Source organism: Scardinius erythrophthalmus, assembly GCF_964197995.2.
Source record: "Scardinius erythrophthalmus genome assembly, chromosome: 20".
In the NCBI taxonomy this organism is placed as follows: Eukaryota; Metazoa; Chordata; class Actinopteri; order Cypriniformes; family Leuciscidae; genus Scardinius; species Scardinius erythrophthalmus.
Window position 1 is genome coordinate 31,258,637 of NC_138240.1, and position 22,043 is coordinate 31,280,679.

General features: G+C 35.4%; 1 protein-coding gene across 1 annotated transcript in view; it reads right to left on the reverse strand.

Moving 5' to 3' along the window:
• The window catches only part of wrap73 (WD repeat containing, antisense to TP73), a 25,132-nt gene extending 3,105 nt beyond the window's left edge, over nt 1–22,027 (reverse strand). Inside the window, exons 1-11 of the mRNA XM_081349053.1 lie at nt 21,869–22,027; nt 20,886–20,955; nt 20,622–20,774; nt 19,427–19,543; nt 15,523–15,595; nt 13,631–13,734; nt 11,790–11,876; nt 11,234–11,368; nt 11,066–11,143; nt 9,527–9,629; nt 7,224–7,349 (exon numbers count right to left, since the gene is read on the reverse strand). Of these exons, the coding sequence (XP_081205179.1) occupies nt 7,224–7,349; nt 9,527–9,629; nt 11,066–11,143; nt 11,234–11,368; nt 11,790–11,876; nt 13,631–13,734; nt 15,523–15,595; nt 19,427–19,543; nt 20,622–20,774; nt 20,886–20,954 (1,045 nt within the window). The 5' untranslated portion in view covers nt 20,955; nt 21,869–22,027. The remainder of the gene's footprint in view (nt 1–7,223; nt 7,350–9,526; nt 9,630–11,065; nt 11,144–11,233; nt 11,369–11,789; nt 11,877–13,630; nt 13,735–15,522; nt 15,596–19,426; nt 19,544–20,621; nt 20,775–20,885; nt 20,956–21,868) is intronic.
• Nucleotides 22,028–22,043: the final 16 nt, after the last annotated feature.

Consider the following 22,043-nt stretch of genomic DNA (forward strand, 5'->3'; position numbering starts at 1 on the left):
AAGGTGTCGGCCATCTTGAAAAATGGCCGCCATCTTGAAATTTCAAGTAGCTGTGGGTGGCTTATTGTCTAGTGACCATCAGAGACTGCTCATGCCAATTTTCACGCTTGTATCACCAAATAAACCACTATATCACTTAACTGCTCCAATAAGGTGTTGGCCATCTTGAAAAATGAAAAATCTTGAAATTTCAAGTGGCTCGGACAATTTTCTTGTCAAGTGACCCATGGAGACTGCTCATGCCAATTTTCACGCTTGTATCATAAACTGAACGATTATATCACTTAGCCGCTCCACTATGGAAAAGTAATGGAAATCAAGAAAATCGTAAAAAGTAGTCAAACCTTTTTAAGGCAAGTCACTACAGGCAAAACCACAATTTTTTTTTAGGCACTGGTCAATTTTGAGATTTTGTGCTGTTTTGCTTCTTTCAGACTAGTGAAAAGAAAACATCCAAAATATACATTTGTGTGTTTATTCTACAGTGTGGGCCATTTATATGGATACACCGTAATAACATGGGAATGGTTGGTGATATTAAAGTCCTGTTTGTGGCACATTAGTTTATGTGAGGGGTAGGGCTGGGCGATATGGGCAAAAAAAAAATATCACGATAATTTTTTTATATCAGTCGATATCGATAATTATCACGATAAAAGTCAAATCTTTATTTCTTTCAAGGTTAATGGCATATTTTTGCTCCTAAGTAAAAGCGTTAACTGTGGTTTTAAACTACTCTTTATTGTCAGAACATATCATGACAAACACTTGCCAAACAGGTGATCATTTCACAAATCTGAGGTGGAACATTCAAACATATGTCATTTTTCCTTAACAAAATAAATATATTTATTGGACAATTTCTTAGTTTCTGCATGTGCTAATTTTTTTTTTTTTTTTGGTAAAATGTAACATTCTGACTGTTTGAGTTTTATTAAACTTAACTATTGGTCATCCAGTATCATGCATTTAGATCATGACAACCACAGATGAAACCAGGCATAGCCTGTAGCACCTCACTATCATGGCAAAGTGTAACTTTATGGTTTCTATGGTATTTGTATGAAAAACAGTAGCCTAAATACATTATTAAATACTAATTATATTCCATTAGTCCTTTAATACATTGTCTACATTAATAATATAATACAATTCAATATGTATATCCCAGATTTCATGGTGCAGTTGATATTACTAGGCTAACGTTACGTTACAGTAAATCCATGGTAAATGATGGGAATTTGTAGACGGAAAAGCCTTCAGACTGTATCGCTGCACACAGTGTTTCTCCTGTTTGTCAGCGCTGTTTCATCTGCCTTTAAACTGGTTTAAATCACGGAGACATTTGTGTTCTTCGCTGAACTCAAGCGCTTCTCACTGAATTTCGTGACCGAGACCGATCAGTAAACGCATCTGCTCTAGTGAGCTCGCGCTCGCGCTGCCGTTTGGACTTTGAGCCGAGCGGATAAATGGTCCGTGTGGCGCGCGGTTCAAATGAGTTTCGTTCCGCTTTTGGCGCATAAACATTATCGAACATTTATTGACCTCTTGATATTGTTTTATCGAGAAAAATTATATCGCGATAATTATCGTTATCGTTTTATCGCCCAGCCCTAGTGAGGGGGCAAACTCCTCAAGATGGGTGGTGACCATGGTGGCCATTTAGAAGTCGGCCATCTTGGATACAACTTTTGTTTTTTCAATAGGAAGAGGGCCATGTGACACATCAAACTTATTGGTAATGTCACAAGAAAAACAATGGTGTGCTTGGTTTCAACGTTACTTTATTCGTTCATGAGTTATTTACTAGTTTCTGACCACTTATAAAATGTCTCCCACTCTTCACACACTGAATGGCCCCCAAGGTCTCCCGATCTGACCCCCTTAGACTTTTATCTTTGGGGTCATCTGAAGGCAATTGTCTATGGTGTGAAGATACGAGATGTGCAGCACCTGAAACTACGGATACTGGATGCCTGTGCTGGCATTTCTCCTGCGGTGTTGCTATCAGTGTGTGAAGAGTGGGAGAACAGGGTTGCATTGACAATCCAACACAATGGGCAGCACATTGAACACATTTTATAAGTGGTCAGAAACTTGTAAATAACTCATGAACGAATAAAGTTACGTTGAAACCAAGCACACCATTGTTTTTCTTGTGACATTACCAATAAGTTTGATGTCACATGGCCCTCTTCCTATTGAAAAAACAAAAGTTGTATCCAAGATGGCCGACTTCTAAATGGCCACCATGGTCACCACCCATCTTGAGGAGTTTGCCCCCTCACATATACTAATGTGCCACAAACAGGACTTTAATATCACCAACCATTCTCATGTTATTACGGTGTATCCATATAAATGGCCCACCCTGTATTACACTTTATCTGTTTGCATCAGTACATTTCAATTACAATATATACTTTTTAAAGGCCATGTTTTCATTATTTCATTTTTTTCCTGCATTGAGCCTGAAATCTCTACTTCAGTTTCAGTTTTAGCCCTTACACAGGAACAACTTACTTTTTGAACAAGGAGCACTGGTGCGCCTAAATAAAAAAATTTAGGAGCACAGACAAATATTTGGGGGTACAGTCATTTTTGTTGTATAAGTTTATCATTATATTTTTATTATTAGAATTATTCAACAATTAAATTTACAATGCTCATTGTAAGGTTAAGAACATAAGACCAAAACTTTCAAACAAAAGATTTTCATTTAATTCTGTTTTATCGTCATGTAGATTTCATTTATCATTGTATGTAGGCCCTATGTATGTTTCACATTTTATCTGAAATGAAGATCATGTCTGAGTCACTTGGCCAAGCTTTATAGCCGGGTCGCCTTGACCTCTTTCCAGCAGACAGCCAATTTTCAGCACATTTTGTAGGATCAAACAGTTCCAGGGAGGGCCCCTCTGTGCTGATCCGAATTAGTAGGGCCCTATAAAATCCGTTTTATTTTTTCCCAAATTCCGTTTTATTTTTTCCCAAATTCCGTTTTTTCCGTTTTAATTTTTGCAAATTCCGTTTTTTTTCGTTTTAATTTTTGGGAATTCAGTTTTTTTTTTTACCCTTTACTGTAATTTTAGTCGTAAAAAGAGTGTTTTTAATGTTAATGATTAAAATAAACACAAATAAAATAGGAATGACCCTAAATTTATCGAGGTAACAAACAAAATTCTCATTTTAAGAGATGTTAAATGTGGTTTGGTTTGTTTACATTAGTGAATGTATTAGGCTAACTAACATGAACCACGAGCAATATATTTGTTACTGTATTTATTAATCTTTGTTAATCTTAGTTAACCCTAACCCTGTATTTTTATTATGTTACTTCACACAGTACATTAAGCTAACTAATGTTAACAAATACAACTTTTCATTTAAATAATGTAGGCTACTAAATGGTGAAATTAACATTAATAAAGATTAATAAATGCTGTAGAAGTGCAGTTTATTAATAGTTCATGTTAACTTATCTAGTTCACTAGAGTTTAATAAATGGAACCTTATTGTAAAGTGTTACCGATTTTGTTATACACCGAACCGATTCAGTGTTGGACAGATCAGTTGTTTTAACCATTCATTAAAGTGAATCGGTTCAAATGAGTCATTAGTTCGCGAATCGGACGTATCATTAGCAGACTTGTAGGCCTACGCGTTGTGTGATTATCCCGGCAGTTTTAGGACATCGCACAAGATTTGTCAACACAGAAAACATTTTATCATTGGATAGGTTTTGTTTAGTTTATTAAAAGTGTTTTTATGTCAGCTGAATGGGCGGAACTATGGAAGTAAAATAATGTCAAATGTTTTTGAAACAAAAAGCCTGTTGAATTGCACTACTTGAAAAAAAAATAGGCATTGCATTAACCATGCTTGCATTTTAATGCATTGTATTTTTAGGGCTTGCATTTTTATGCAAGCCCTAAAACCCTGTGTAGCCTACAAGCATCTTTCTCTACCGTGATCAAGATTATAATGTTATTCCCCGATGCGGATATACAGATCCAATATTACATTTTTGAGGTTGACATATATTTCTCTTGGTTGTTTAGTTGCCTTAACTTTATATTGTGGCGATGTGCTGCATGCAAGCTATTAGGGTTTCCCTCAATACTTAAGGATTCCCCAGCTGGACATATAAAACGCTTAACGTATAGCTTAATGGACTAATTACAGTGATATAAAAGACCAAACTCGCAGGCAAGCAGATTGACTCAGAATAACGCGCAAAGTTTAATGCTGAGCGTTTCCCAGTGATAGACTGGCATTGACGTTGGACATTCACACATTTAGGGACCGTCTCTAAAGTGTATACTACTTTGGTATACACGTTTCTAACTTCAATAGCATTTGAATAGAACGATTTACAGTCATAAAACCAACTGTAAAGTGTTCATGTAGTGTCAGGCCTACTGCGCACCCTTTGGATTTTTGATATTTATTAAAATAAATTAAAGTTTGCTATTGAAGTTACGTGTATGCCAATGTTTTATGCAACTTTTGAGACGGTCCCTAAATGTGCGAATGTCCAATGTCAAGCCAATTTTACATTTATTAGGCTACATCTAGTCATTTATTTAGCAGACGCTTTTATTCAAAGCGATTTACAGTTAAACTAACAATAGGATGACAACAATATGCAAGTGCTATGACTCTTCCCAGTTTAAGCTAATGCAATACACGTAGGCATAGCATATACTGGAGAGAGAGAGAGAGAGAGAGAGAGAGAGAGAGAGAGAGAGAGAGAGAGAGAGAGAGAGAGAGAGAGAGAGAGAGAGAGAGAGAGAGAGAGAGAGAGAAAAGAGAAGAGAAAGTGTTAGTATTGATCAAGTGTTGATTTTATGCCAGTATATCACGAAACGCTCTGCATGAAACTTTGCGCGTTACGTTCATATTCTTAGTCCATCTAGCCTATATAGTAGCCTATAGCCTACATCCCCAATAAGGTGCGATTTTGGTCTTTTATATCACTGTATTAGTCCATAAACTACGTTAAGCGTTTTGTCCCGACAGAAGGGGAATCCTCGAGTGTGAGGTATTGAGGGAAACCGATTATAATCCTGTTCATGTAGAGAAAGCTGATGACATGCTACACAGGGAAAGTAACAATGAAGTTATTGAATGAAACATAAACACAGCTTTTGTGTCTTTATCATCTTTTCCGCATATATACTGACACAGCTCATTTTCATTTTATGAATGAATGGCTTGCTCTAACTGTTGCTGGTCTTCGTCAACAACAAGCGCTTTTGCACCTCCTACTGGTGAGGTTGTCTAACAGCAGATGGAGAGTATCTCGGTAATCTATTGCTTTTCCTGCAGTTCCGTTGAATTTACTGTCGAAATTGAACCACTGAATTTGTGGAAGCGAATTTTGCAAAGCGAAATAAAATGGACCGAAAATTGCCTGTTGAATATTATAGGTTGTATTTTTAAACAGTTTGAATATTTTGGAGGTGAAATATGAAAGGTGAATATGGATTATTGAATTTTTAATAATGAAAATGTGTTTGAAATGTTTTTAATTGAAATATTCACAGCTTAAATATTCAACCATGTTGAATTTCAGCCCATAAAAATGCAAGCCCTAAAAATACAATGCATTAAAATGCAAGCATGGTTAATGCAATGCCTTTTTTTTTCAAGTAGTGCAATTCAAAGGGCTTTTTGTTTCAAAAACATTTGACATTATTTTACTTCCATACGGAACGCTTTTCAGAGAAGAAGGAAAGGTAAAAAAGTTTTTTTGTGTTTTTTTTTATGCACAATTCACACACAGCGGTAGCCTAATTCAGGGAAAAAAATGCTCCACGTGAAACCTCGTTCTTCCGATCTTTTACCATTGTGTGTCAATTCTCAATTGATTTAGATTAATAAGCGCGAGGGAGTGAGAGAGAGCAAGACAGTTTGAAGACGCGCGCGCGACCGGGCCTCTCTCTCTGCTCGTTCTTTCAGTAATATGCGATTTTCCTCAGACATAGGTTTTTCTCCCACACAAAAACAGAATTTTATTCCAAATATGTAAAATTCCGCGTTGACACTAGATTCCGCGTTAATTTGCCAATTCCGCGATTCCGTCCGTGATCGCGGAAATTATAGGGCCCTAAAATAGTTCGTGTGTGGGCACTGTAGTTTTTTTTAATGAGGCTACAGACTAGCTACTGAAGATTTAGGCCTAAATAACTGATCTCCCGGTAATATAGTGTCCTACTCTGCCCCTCCTCATGATGATGTATTTGCAGCTGTTTCTATAGAAAAATGCTGTGTCACTCGCACGAGTGCGCCCAAATATTTTTTCACGTTCGCACGACGAAATATTTACTCGCATGTGCGAGTGAAATGGGCGCACTGTAGAGCCCTGCTACATACAGCAAATTTTACATTCTAAATGTTTTTACAGGGTGCTTTGTTCATCTAACTATGGAAGCTTGTTTCCGCCACAGAAAAAAATTTTAAAAGGTAATTGTGACTTTTTATCTCACAATTCAGATTTTTTTTCTCGTAATTGCGAGTTTACATCTTGTAGTTCTGACTTTTTATCTCAGAATTGCACGTTTACATCTTTTTTTCTCAGAATTGCCAGATATAAACTAAAAATTGTGAGAAAAGCTGCAATTATCTTTTAAAATGTTTTATTCTGTGGCGGAAACAAGCTTCCATATATAACATTAACCTTATATGTATTGAACATTTTATTCCTAAAAACAGTAAAAAATTAATTCTGGCTGCTGAGTTTTTTCTGATTTTTGGAGTGATTAAAAGAGATTTCCAAAATCCATTCTGTAAAAAACGTCAACTTTAATATGTCGACAAAATGAAACAATGAATTTTAAACCTGGCTCTATTAAATGTTCAGATTTCTATTCTGAAAATGTATGCAAATTAGTGCATATTTAATTAGATAATGCCTCATATTTGAACAAAACATTTCAGAAAACTTGTAATGCAAAACAACTGTCTTAATGTACTGTGATTAATCAACTAGGGAAAGTATAGTGATATCTATTAGTTACTTTTTGTAAATTAGTTACATCTGTAGTGTCTTGCCTTGAGTGAATATGTTTGTAGTTATGCACAACTAGAAATAGCACTTTGTGATCTATCAATGTGTAAAAATGGTCATGGAAATTCATCGGTTGAAAGGTGGGATCCCTGCTTGGTTCACATTCAGGACTCATGATTGCTTCATGAACCCACTACACACACAGCCTCACCATTCTTCGTAGCAAGGTAGCGATTATCAGCACTGAAAGCCATAGCAGAGACGCCAATTTTAGGGTTGGCACGGTCCGGATCGGGCTTGATTACTGGCACCTGGGTTGGCAGCTGTGTGATCTCATCTGAAACAAGGTATTGAAGTCTATCTGATCAAAATGTAATAGCATTATTTTCACAGTTTATTTGTATTTGCCCACCTCTTTTATGCTAACAGATTGTGTGCATTAATGCTTAAAGCATATTTTACAATTTTGTAGGTTTCTTACACCAACCATTCATATTCTTCAATGTTGTAGCTTTTAAAAGCAATCCATTACAATATCACATTCCTCCCTAAAACAGTAACTAATTGTGTACTTAGTTACCTTTTATGGAAAGTAATGCCATTTTTCTCAACATGGGTACAGGAGAGGTATCAGTCAATAAATGGGAAAACAAAGCATTACTTATTTGGAAAAGTAACTCAGATATTTTGTTGCAAATTTAAAAGTAATGCTTTACTTTACTAGTGATTTGAAAAAAGTAATCTGATTACGTAACTTGCGCTACTTGTGATGCATTACTCCCAACGCAGTATATCTTGATTTTTTTATTACCATTTTCCAACTTCTCAATCATCAAAAACATGCACTCCAAAATCTATATAATAAATCCCAAATTTTAAGTCTGAGAATAAAGTATTAACAATAACAACAGTATATATATATACATATACATATATACAGTATACATATATATATATATGTATATGTATATATATGCTTACTGTGCTCAGAAATGACGAGAGCTGTCCAAAATTGTTACAAAAAGCTCCAATCTGATTGGCTTGCTTCAACAAAAATTCTGTGGTTAAAAAATACACTAAAAAATAAAAAAGTACACTAAAAAGTAATTAGTGCAGCAGTCTAAATACTAATTACCTATATATTGCATCTTGTAAATGCACATCTAGGCAACTAAAAATAATAGTGTTACATAGTCTTAGGTCAATGACCAGAATCTAGTATAAAGTATGTATTAACAAAAATAGAAAATAAATTTGATTAATTTTTATTTCTAAAGCTTTAGTACCATTTGTTGTACTACCTTTGTTTTACTTTTAATTTTCAAATAATCACTGAATTTACTATAAAATATATTCTGTTAATTCCCCAAAAATTTTGGGCTGAAATATAGCCTGGACATGATTTCATGAAATCCACCCCCAAAAAAGGCTATCTTTGGTACTGTACCATGTAATTTGTCTTTGTTGTGATTGATTAACCTTAGCATATCACATCTTCAAGTGGCTGAATAGGTGTTGATTTATAAATGACATGTGATATACGTACAGCATGGCTCAATGTTAAGCCTTGTCATATGTGCTTGTCCTTCAGAGAAGTAAATCGGTCATTCACTTTAAAAGTAAAAAAGTAGCTTTTCCTGAAAAAAAAAGATTTTTTGTGTTGTAAATATAATTTATTCTGAAGCAATATTCTCACATCAGTGTTCTATCAGCACTGGCATATTTAAATCTGCCTATTTGTGATATTTACCCAGAGGTAGGGGTGTGACGAGATCTCGTTATTAAAATGTGCGGAGATTTCTCGTCGAGGTGAAAAGCTGTCTCGCGATATCGCCATGATGGAGCGTGAGGGTGAAATTAGCATAGAATATGCCACTGCTACGATTACATTACCTCCACTGTCATTTTGCTTTGTGTGCTGAAATCAGAGTCATGTAATGTGATCAAATCAGAGTCATTCTCGTGTTTTGGTGATTCCCTAGTCTATTTTTTGTTTTTGACGTTTTAATTGGGCTACTTGTCCGGATGGGCAAGTAAAACTCTCTTTCACTTGCCCCTTCAAAAAATCCACTCGTCCCACTCCACAAGCGCTAATGTCGAGCCCTGTACAGTTTGCTCAAGTTTACGATACATGACAAAACGTTTCAATAAATGTTCAAGATGGACTGGAGAGAGCTTTGCATTGTGAATGTGAGAGCTTGTCTACACATAGTACAACATACTCATCATTTTAAAAGAGTAAAGAGTTCGGGGGCTTAGTATGATTGTAACATGAGATCTCCATTGCTATGACGTTGATAAGATTTATGTAGTGTATCTGCAGACCTTCGTCAATAGTCCAGCAATAGAAATAGTTACTTATTCTTAATGACCTGCCACCAAGTGAAATCTCTGGTGTCCACCGAGGCAGTGCTGTCAGCATAGCAGGTAATATTAGTGCAAACACCCTCCTTACAGTAGGAACATACTGTAGTTTAACTACCAAGAACTGTACACAAGATTAATGAAACTTACACTTGCTCTGTGTGCTAAATAGGGAATTATCCACAGTCAGCTGATGAATAGAAAGATCTTCACTGCCCACAACAGGTCTTTTCTCCACTTCCTTAAATACCACCTAGAAGAAAAAAAAACAGTTTCTGGTTATAAAAAAAAGACTGATTTTTTTCTAGTTCACTTACATTTTAGACTTTTTCAATAAGAAAAATGTAAACTCATAAAATCTAACATTTTCATAATGGTCTAGTTTGTGCAACCTAGGGCTTGTTGAAAAAAAAATATAAGCATGTGGCGACAGTTCTGCTAAATTATATTACATTGCTTTGCATGTATTGTAACAATTTCAAAATGAAATGTCCAGTGAGTGGCGCGAAAAGTGTGTTCAGTTTTATCTGAAACAGATGAACGTGAATCTGGCAACATTTTATTATGCTGGTTGCAAACAAGTTTACTATGTCAGAAAAGTCATACATATGAAGCTGGTTATGTGATGCAAATGTTAAAATGTATTAAGTTTACAAATCATGCACTATGGTAAAAGTGTTTTGAGGTCATAACATAGTATTGTGCAAGGAACACATGAAAATAAGTCTTTATTAATCGATCAACCACACCTAGTTATAGGTATGTTTATGAAGTTTTGCAAAAATATAGGCAGAGACATTTTCCAACGAGTTAAGCCTGTAAAAGTGCTGTTTAATGTGCCCCTATGATGCTTTTTTGGATATTACCATTAATTCAATATAGCTGTTTGTGAACGTAAGAGGTCTGCAAAGTTTCAAAGATCAAAATGCATGATAATGCTATTATGATACGTTACTGTAGCTCAAAAGAAGGAACCGTTTCTGAACTGCCTGAAACAGGTCATCAGTAATTCCAGTCTTAATTCTTGTGCGAACCTTTGTAGGTTTGTAACACATTTGCATAATGCCAGCCTATGGTCTTCATTGGCTGCCGGTGAACGTCATCTACTCAAACACAGTAGTTGTAGCTGAGGCCTGGAAGAGTTTGGTTCATGTTTTTCATGTTGAGAAGACACTGTCTGTGTCTCCTGTGCTGCCAAAGCAAATCCACTTTGCATGCACTTTAAAAGGTAGAGGACTCGGGCCCGGATTAATGCTGTAAAATCGACGCCATCATTACAGTTTGTTTCACAGTGTATCAAGTGCTGAAGAAGTCTCCGGAGCTAAAATTCAAATATGGTAATGGGCGTTTCTTTTCTGATTCACGCTGTAAGCGGTTGACCAATCCCAACAGACCAAGCCATCTGACCAATCAGAGCAGAGCAGGCTCTCGGAAAGAAGGGGTTTAGAGAGACCGGATCGTTTATCGAACACTGTGAGAAAACAGGTGATGCTGCAATGTATATTATGAGAAAATTAAATGTTTTTTTGTGTTTGTATTTTTTTTACCTTGGATGCATATAAACCTATTGTAGGAGAACTCCAAAACAAAATAGCACAATAGAGGCACTGTAAAGTAAAGTAGAGAGTTTCCCCCCTCATATAACAGTCCTCCCCCCCTCAGACATGCGCTCAGGAGAAAAACACCTACAGCTTTGGTGTTTACGATGGTGGCTGGATGCTCAAATTCTGTGATCTTCTTCCAGGTGATGTGATTCAGGATCCTAACCTGATGGAAAAAGCCCATCAAAACTCTTTTATACAGATTATATAATATTAACCAGATATTTTCCATCTGTTTCTTTAATAGATTTCCTACCTTTTCATCATAGCTGCCAACAGCCAAGAACTGGCTGCTGGGACTCCACGAGACAGACTTTATGCCTAGAGACCACTCATACGCACTGAAGGAAGACAACAGTCGGCCATCCAGCGAATATAATAACATTTTATACTGCAGAGAGAAACCGGAGAGTTATCCGGATTAGTTAATACTTCACAATTTTATTAAACTAAACTGTTTCAATGATAAAAAGTCCAAATCTGTTTATCAATGATGAGAGGCATTCAAACCCCTGTGTCTGCATCAGACAGTCTGAGTACCAATCGTTCACAGCATTTGATGCTTATTGCGCTTAACAAAATTAAGCTCCAATTTAAATGGCTGGATTTAACAAAAATGTTGTGGTAGAAATGACGTACTGTAGATTGCGCTCACAACTAATTAGTGCATCAGTCCAAATGATAATTATAGAGTAAATCTGCACAGAAAGGCACATCCAGGCTACAAATAATAATAAATGTTATGTAGTACGGTCAATGACCAGAATCTGTGAAAGACATTTTTAGTGACCATAAGCATTGATTTTCTTTACCTCGAGACTGTTGTCCCACACCGCAAGCACACAGCCGTTCGGAGACCACTCCAGCCCTGCCAGATCTTGAGTCTCGCTCTCAAAATGCTACAGACATAATGGAAAAATGGTAGTTTTTGCAATAATTGTAAAGTTTAATTAATATTTGCTGTACTGCCTTCATGCTGATTTTAATTAAATAATCAATCTGTATTTACTATAAACTATAAAATGTATAGTTATTTAAAATTTAAAATGTAAATGTTTTCATGAATACCCAAAAAGGTAATTTACAAAAAGTGATACAAAAATAAAATAATGATAATACTTAATTTTAATGAAAAAGTAGTAAATATTAAAATAATTGTGCCCCAAACAAAGGGTAGTTCTTTTAAAACATTACAAGAATGTTTAGTAACACTTTACAATAAGGTATCATTAGTTAATGCATAACTAACATTTTTGTTTTAATTAATTTTGTTGGGGAAGGAGGTTTAGAGAAAGCTGTGTAAAAAAATGTAGAAATATGTAATAAAATTTAAATAAAATAAGATTACACTAAATAAAATTAAATAATAAATCAATACATTAGATTAAAATAAAATATTTTTCATTTTATTTTGAATAAAAACACAAATTAAAACATTTGATTAAAATAAATAAATAAAATGAGCTTTAAATAAAAAATAAATAACTCCATTTGATTAAAATAAATAATTTAAAATAATTAAAATAAACTACATAAATAATGTAAATAAAACTACATAAATAAAACTTGATTTAAATAAATTAAAATAAGAAAAGCAGTATAAAAATGTAAAAAATAAATAAAAGAAAGAAATAATATTAACTAAATAAATCATTACAAAGATTGAAAAGCCATACATCAATTAATTTTAACAGATAAAACTTTTGATCTTAAAAATGTATTAGTAAAGGTTTAAGATTAATAAATGTTGTAGAAGCATTGGTCATTGTTTGCTCATGTTAACTAAAGTAGTTAAAGGAGAACTCCGGTCAATTTTAACATTGAGCTCATTTTTTTGTACATTTGGAGTGCTGTCAATACAGAGAACAACGACAAAAATCGGTGTTGCCTACACCGAGTTATTCTATTTTTAAAATTTGCACCCTGTTGACTTCAAATACCTGAAGTCGATTGTCGAGTTCACGCGCATAGGTTTAGTTACCTATGATCACGCGCGTGAACTCGGCAATCGATTACTTTGGACTTCAACCGAAAACAGGATGTAAATACAGGTATTTGCGCTGGCTTAAATAACATCATTTTTATACATATCTTTCACATCTACTGCAGTCAGATTCACTCGTGTTCACTCAGAAGGAATCACTCACATTTTCTGTGCACTTGTAATGACACATCAAGGATGTTAAGAGCCTAAAAGCAGGTTTAGTACTTGCCCCATTGAAGTCAACAGGGTGCAAATTTTAAAAATAGAATAACTCGGTGTAGGCAACACCGATTTTTGTCGTTGTTCTCTGTATTGACAGCACTCCAAATGTACAAAAAAATTAGCTCAATGTTAAAATTGACCGGAGTTCTTCTTTAACTAATGTTAACAAACGAAACCTTATTGTGAAGTGTTACCGAAATGTTTATTACATGTATTTGAGAATCAAGTCATTCAACTTCATCTGAAGTGATATAATGATATTTTGACACTTTTACTAATGAAGACAATAGACAAAAGGGCAGGGGAGATTTCAGGAGAAAGAAGGGTGGGAAAGATCAGGCTGTATTTAAAGCTGCTCCTCCTGCTCTACTTTTCTGGAGCATGTGTGCTAACCATCAGGCCACAGCTTTGACACAATTGCATACTACCTTAGATAACTGCACTCACTCTGAGAAGATGCCAGTCATCACACACAAACACACTGATGTAGTCTTTACACTCCCGTCTCTCCGCCAGAGCCATATAACGGCCATCTGCAGTGAAGTCCATACCTGAAACACATTTATGCAGTTAAAGCCTAAACAGTCAACCATATATTCTACAGATGTGTTTCATGAACTGACCAGGGCACTGTTATAGCATCCATAGTATAGCATAGTATAGAATTTCCTACGCTCCATGACGCTTTGTGCGAATTATGGGAGTTACTTCCGTCAAACTGTAAACAATCAGCTAAATGTTCACTCTATGAACACAATAATAAGCATTTTTAAAAACTGTGAACAAGGAGATGACATTATTCTACTCGCCCTTCAACCATCAAACATTAAAAGGAAATTTAAAAGTGTAAAAGCATTAACAAATTACTACAACAGACCATGAATAACACCAAAAACTTGATTTCTGCAGCAATATTGCGGACTTGTTAAAATATAACTGTGTAATATATGTACGTATTGTAAAATATAACATAACCTTAATCAAAAATGTTCATTAACTTTAGCATTTACTAGCTCTCGAAACATTCCAGTAAACACTGCTAATAGGGATTAGAAGTGAAAAGTGAGACAATTATTTTTTAAAGCATTCGTGTAAAAACAAACCTGGAAAGAGACGTGAGGATTTGGAGAGAAAAGCAATGGATTCTTGGTCCATTCCAGTGAATTATTAATGGGATATATCGTAAATTAAATCGGGAAAGCAGACCACAAATGCGCAGTATAGCTATGTTGTCCTTTTTACTGCTACAGTAGAAGCACGGTTTCAGTTACTGTAATGGCAAAAATATATATATAATATGACAGTTACACGGCCATTCAAAAATGTGGGATCAGAAAGATTCTTTAAAAATAAATTAATATTTTTATTCGGCAAGAAGTCAAGGATACATTAAATTGATCAAAAGTGACAATAAAGACGTTTACATTGTTACAAAAAATATATTTCAAACAAATGCTGTTCTTTTGAACTATTCTGTTCTATCAAAGAATCCTGAAAACTGTAGTAGTTTCCACAAAATATGAAGCAGCTGCATGACTATCAGAAATGTTTCTTGAGCACAAATCATCATATTAACATGATCACAAGACACTGATGACTGGAGTAATGATGCTGAAAATTCAGCTTTGCATCACAGGAATAAATTACATTTTAAAATATATTAACATACACAAGTCATTGTAATAATATTTCACAATATTGCTGTATTTTTGATCAAATACACTGAAAACACAAGTGTGGTTAGCTTGAGGTGTAGCAAACTCCTTTTTTAAAAAGTACCTTGTTTGTCATTGAACTACTTTACATGAGCTACATTGTCAACGTAGCTTCCCCAACACTGGACGGAGGTCAATTATGTTAGGAATGGAATTGTGATCCATAACTTTGACCCATGACTGCTAACAATAAATGGCTAAAATTTTCATAATTCACTCTGGTAGACAGACAACACACTGCTAGCACAGAAACACCTTTCAACACAAGTTTTCCATCAGCTGATCTGAAGGTTACAGCTCAATCCACAGCGACAGGGGTGACGGATAACTCAATCCACACTCTGCTGGCCAGAAAATGACAATCTATGGCAGTAAGGCATTATATGAACCCAATGTCTTCTGGAGTGTTACGAGGACTATGTGCCATTTACCAGCTGTCTGTGAGAGCTCACGCCTGGGTAGACGTCCAGGGACAGGACTTATATTACAGGTAAATATTCTCACATGATTCATGCTTCTGTGACCCTGTCCTTACATCTCCACTCCCACAAACAGTTTATAAAACTAGCTATACCCCTGACTAGTATAACTAGTTCATGTATGCACTTACACGCACGCACTCACCTTTCTGGCAGGCTTTAGGATACTTGATGTAGGATACGGATTTTGTGCATAGGGACCAGACGGTGACTCTCAACTGTGAAGATAAAGCGAAAAAATTATAGAGACATAAATATTTAAATTTAACGATACAAACCCATTTTGTACCTTCAAGTGTACAGGTGTACAAGTTTAAAGGGTTAGTTCACCCAAACATTTTAATTATCCCATAATTTACTCACCCTCAAACCATCCTAGATGTATATGACTTTTTTTCTTTCAGCCAAATACAATCAGAGTTATATTAAAAAATATCCTGACTATTTCAAGCTTTATAATGGGAATGAATAGAGCCTGAGATTTTGAAGCCCAAAAAAGCCCATCCATCATAAAAGTAAGACATACTGTACGTCTCCAGGGTATTAATAAAGACCTTTGAAGCGAAGCAATGCATTTTTGTAAGAAAAATATCCATATTTATAACTTTCTTCAGAAAGCCTTTATTAACCACATGGAGTGGATTACTTGCATTACTTTTATGATGGATGGATTCACTTTTTTGGGCTTCAAAATCTCAGGCGCTACTCGCTCCCATTATAAAAGCTTTGAAGAGTCAGGATATTTTTTAATATAACTCCGATTGTGTTTGGCTGAAAGAAGAAGAAAGTCATTTACACCTAGGATGGCTTGAAGGGGAGTAAATTATGGGATGATTAAAATTTTTGGGTGAACTATCCATTTAAGCACCAGAAAATCCCCATTAAAAAGAAAATATGGCTGCTAGCAGCAATTATCGGGGTTCAAGCGCTTTAAGCACTTGTGTAAATAGATATTATGTTTAAATTAGCAAGCATGTAACAACTTTGATCATAGATGGAAAATAATAATTACAGCCAATACAGGCACTTTACAATATACTTTTATAAAGTCTGTAAACACATACATCAGAGAGGAAAAAGACCACTTTTTGCACTTTCAGGCCATTTATCACAGAAATAGTTTTTTTTTTTTTTTTGCCTTTTAAAGCCCAATCTCTGTAAAATTGTATTGTCTGTATGCTTCTATTGAATCATATGGCGCATATGCTCACCTAATGTCGTGAATTTCTACGTAGAGCAGACCATTTTTCAGTAATTTAAATGTAATTTCGCATAGGAAAATACAGCGTTTTTTTCCCTTTATAACATTTCAAGTGGCACCTACGGCCCGACGTCCATAAAAGTTTCCATGCTTCTTTAGTATGATGTGACGTGCACACCCAATTTCTTGACGTTCTATGCAAATCAGGCAGGAAGAGGGCCATTTTCAGCCATTTCATGGAATTTACCATAGAAATACAGAATTTGTACACCTTTTTAACAGTTATAGCCCCACCTATGGGCCGATCTCCATAAAAGCTTGCATGCTTCTTTTGAATTATGTGTCGCATGTACTCACCTAATAATGCAAAGATCTGAGTTTCCTACTAGGAATGATAGGCTTTTGGTTAGACCTTGCCACGCCTATTTTCAAAATGACCAAGCTATAGCTATCCAAAGTCCAAACTATTTTTAGATAATTATTGACCTAGAGAGTCCCGAGAATTGTGCTACAGGGGTTTAATCTAGGTTGAGCCAAAAATCTAGGACTACTTCGTTTTTGAAATAATCTTAAATTTAAATTGATAAACATCATATGTGTAATTCAGGGCACAATTCAAACGAGATCAACATATTTGTTGTCTCGCGCCATTGACTACCATACAATATTTTTCCGAAATAAGGTCCCATGGTGGTCTACCGGAAGGGGAGGGACTTAGGCTCTCTATAGCCATTTCGATGTTTTTTTCCATGTTATAGTGCCATCAAGTGGCCAAACGCCGCATGCTTTTCCACATGACCACAGAATTAGCTCTTATATACAGTATGTGCACCAAGTTTGGTGAACATATCTCATACAGTTCAGGAGTTATAGCCATTTTAGTAAAAGTGGCTCCTCCCACTTAAACATTTTTGGCGGCCCTTAAATTTCAACTTTTTTTTATAAATTGACAATCAGACTCCAGAGAATCTTGCTGCACTGGTTTGGTTACGATTGGACCAAAAAAAATTTCAAAAAGGTTTTAAACAAAAATCAAAAATACCTGTAAATTTTTGAGCCAGGGTGACGATCGAAGCCGAGGCATGCGAATGAGCGATTTCGTCATTTCCACTGCTGTAGCGCGCCTGTCGGGCTGATCGGCTTGAGTCTTGGTGACATTGAATATGGTGTGAGTACTACCGGCCCTCAAAGTTTCAAGTCTTTACGACTAACGGTTTGGTCAGCCCGATCACTTTTAGGGTAGAATGCTGATCCTAGGAAAATGTAACAATTACAATAGCGTTTCAGCGCTACGCGCTTGAACCCCTAAAAAAAAAAAAGTGGTCCATGCAACCTGTGCATAATTACAAATCTTCTATAGCCATACGAATGTCTTTAGTCTAAAAACAGTCCAACAACTTAAAGGGATAGTTCACCCAAAAATTATCATTCTGTCATAATTCAGTAAACTGGCCTGGTGTGAACAACAAAGCTCTGCTCAAAGTCTACTGATGCCAGCAGCACATACCGTATTAGAAATCTAGTAGTATGTACTTGCCACCTTTATATTGTTCAGTTGGAATCCTTTAGGTGGCACCCTAGAGAAGCAAGCTGACTCGAATTGTCTGTGATTTCAGTCTTTGTACAATTTTCAAACAAACAGCCATGAATATGTACCATTGCCTTACACAACTTGGCTTTAAATTTGACCATTGCAAAATTACTTTCATAAACACTGCATGTGCTGTTGTTAAAACAGACAGTGTACTGATTATTTATGGAAGCCTGTAACAGAGACGTCAGACGGAAGACAACAGACAAGTGTCCAGTCATCATTCACCCTCACACACTCTAGACAAACAGCAAGAATTCCAGACAGACACTTCATTCCAAGTGAATTGGTGAACACACACACACACAGCTGTCCATCATCTCAACACCTGTCAGTAATTCTTGGAATCAAGTTTAGGGGACAGACGACTACTGCGGCACTGAGCCCAAGTGTAATCCAGACAGACAGAGAGAGAGAGAGAGAGAGAGAGAGAAAGAGAGTGGCACTGAGATTTCATAATACACTACCGTTTAATAGTTTGGGTTCAGTAGGGTTTTTTATTAAAGAAATTAATATTCAGTAAGGATGCATTCAATTGATTAAAAGTGACAGTAAAGACATTTATAATGTTACAAAATGTTTATATTTCAAAACTAAAAATAGTTAGTTTTTTTGTGAATTTCTATTCATCAATTATCCTGAAAAAAAGTTTTACAAATATTAAGCAGCACAACTGTTTTCAACATTGATAATGAGAAGAAATGTTTCTTGAGCACAAAATGATTTTTGAAAGATCATGTGACTGAAGACTGGAGTAGAATTAATTAATTATGAATTAATTATGTTTTTATGAACATATTCAAATAGAAAAGTTATTTTAAATTGTAATAATATTTCACAATATTATTGTTTTACTGTACTTTTGACCAAATTAATGCAGACTTAATGAGCAAAAGAGACTTCTTAAATCTTACAACCCCAAATGTTTGCGCAGTAGTGAACATTGCCATTTTTTATTCATGTAGATAAAAACAATAACAAAAAATACCATGATATTTTGCACCTAGTGCTATTGGTCCAAAATATGGTGGTATTATATTTTTTGTTTTTATTGTATTTTGCTTCTCACATTTTGCATTATTAACCAGACCATAAGAAGTAATTTTCAGAAGAACAGTGTATTCTGACTGTGACCCCACAGAATGAATCAACAGAGTTGAACTCAGTCCATGGACTGTCTGTTATTTTCAGGTCTTCGTTTATGGGCAGCAACAGTTGACACGGTGCAGAACTGACTCCTCCTACCGCCATACTTACATTGAACTCAGTGGTGTTGAGTATGTGTCGCCCGTCAGGACTCCAGCGTGACGAAACTAGTCCAATCGAACCCTCGTCTATCTTACAATGCCAGTCCGGCTGCTCTAGAGACCATACCTGAGAGCGAATAGAGAGAAACACAAAGGCCCTTCACTAACAAACATATCTGAGTCCTGTTGTCCTGTTGAATAGCTCAACATGAAAGACTGGCACTGGCTTCCCTTACAAAGGTAAGGCAATTTACTGTGTATATTAAACTATAGAGGAATTGTATCTAATTGTTGAAAAAGTGAAAATTAACATATAACCTAATACTTAAAAGTTCTTATTAGGCTGAAGCAAGGGTTACTGATCAAACTCTTTTTAAAAAGTTTTAAAATTGCAGTCTAGCTCGTACCATTTGTGCAACAGATGTGAATGAGACCTCAAATAATCTGTCTTGTTTTAAAAGATCGCTATCTTGATTCAAACACACATGCGATCGTATTCCTAAATGACAATTCTGCTATGTCTATTTAACTTTTACAAGTACAGCAAACATTTTAATCTGCGTTTGAGCTTCTGCTGATCCAGAGAGAGCAGTTGTCATGAAACCGCTTCACAAACAGTGTTTTCAACCACATAGTATGATTATTTCTGAGCTAAAATAATTGAAAAAAAGGTACTGGGATAAGAGTTTATAGTTCGGACGTGCCTTGATGCCTTCCTATCTTGGACTGCATCCTCCGAAGGCAGCATTTTTAAGTTGTACACTTGTTATTGCGGTGCATTATGGGATTCAATGATTGCATTCGGTTAGCCCCTATTTAATGGTATGGGGGGTGATTTCGGACGCAGCCACTTGATTCATCCAGAAATGAAATGAAACAAACAAAGTCTTTATGAGTGAGTCATTGAATCATTCACTCAAACCAATTTTTAAAAAACAATTCAAATTGATTAAACATCTCTTTTTAAATAGACTGCAGCAATTAAAATTTTGTCAGAACCTCTAGCAAATTACATGTAATTTAAGATTTGTTGCGAGTTGTCAAATCAGAATCGTGACGTCTATTTTAAACAAAACAAATCCTTTATCCTGAATCGCGCAGCTCTAGGAGAGGTATGATATTACATTCTGGATAAACACTGAATATTCCCAGACTGAAAAGTAAAGGTAAAAGTATCAACAAATGCAAATGGCAATTAGACATACCTGCACTAGGCCTCTTTTGTACATGGCACAAAGGATGAAGAGGGAGTCAGAGGACCACTCCATGTGCATCACTTGGTCCAGGCATGTGTACAGGTGCACGATCTGAAGGGTGTTGATATCACGGACCACCAGGCGGTACTGGACACAGGTGGCCTACAAGCCCAAATTAAACATGGTGATTAACAAGAAACAGAGAGATCAGTATGGGGTTATGCTATTCTGATCATAGTCATATGTTGATGGCTGTAAGATAAACAACTTTACCAAATATTTCCCATCAGGAGAAACTTTGCACAATTGATTGGACTGCTTGAAGACCTCTGAGAAATTCATGCTAATGGAAACAACAATAAATTAATGATTACTCTGTGACTGGAAATACAAATATGAAAATGTAACTGTAAATTAAATATTAATATATTGCCTACTGTGTTGTTGCATACTTTAAAATGCTGACAGTAACATACTACCCAAATGTCAAGTTTGCAAAAAAATACTATTTACAGACCTTTTTAGTTTTTACTTTTATTTGCAATTGTCATTACTCCTAATGGTGATTGAATCTTGTCAGATTATCATTACTAAACTATGTTACATATTTATAATCTAATGTCAATCACCTGTCCAGACAGACATTTTATTATAATCAGTAATCACAATAAATCAACAGAAAGGCAGTATATCTACATATTTTAACTGTACTACAAATAATACCATTATGCATACATACTTTAAAGTTAAATTATGAATAATACATTATACATTAATACTATAATTAGTACGTTTTTTTCACGGTACAGTAATGCAAATTATATTTTTATTAACAATTGGGGGGAGGGAGGGGAGTCGACACACATGAAAATGTCACAATGATTTTTTTTCCCAATGTTATGTTGCTTTGTGCTAAATATAGACTAGGCTATGTTGATAACGGCTATAGTAATTCATGAGATTCACCCAGTAGACTGGTAAGGTTGTGCTTTAAATATAGAATAACAAAACCTATTCTTACTTTTCGATCATGACAAATCCTGAGTTTACTACCGATATGAATATACTGATTAATTTGTAATGATGTTCGATTTTTAGAAACGACTAACTTAGCATAATAATCCATAAATTCTCCTTTGTCAGGCTTTAGGAAACGTTAACGGCTCAGTATCAGTTTGCTTACTAAAGTTAAACACTGGTTACACGTCTAACGTCTAAGTTAACAGAAGACTCTTATGTGCGTTTTAACAATTTACCTTTCAGAGTTTTGTAAGAACTGATCCGAAGAGTTTATTGGTCAGTTATTAAAGACCTTTGCAGGATAAAAACAAAAGGATACTCATGAGAATCAACTGTCTCAGCCAAGGAGCGCTAAGAGGTCTCAACCGAATCTCTTAATGTTTCGGAAGTGACGTATTCTGAAACGTCATT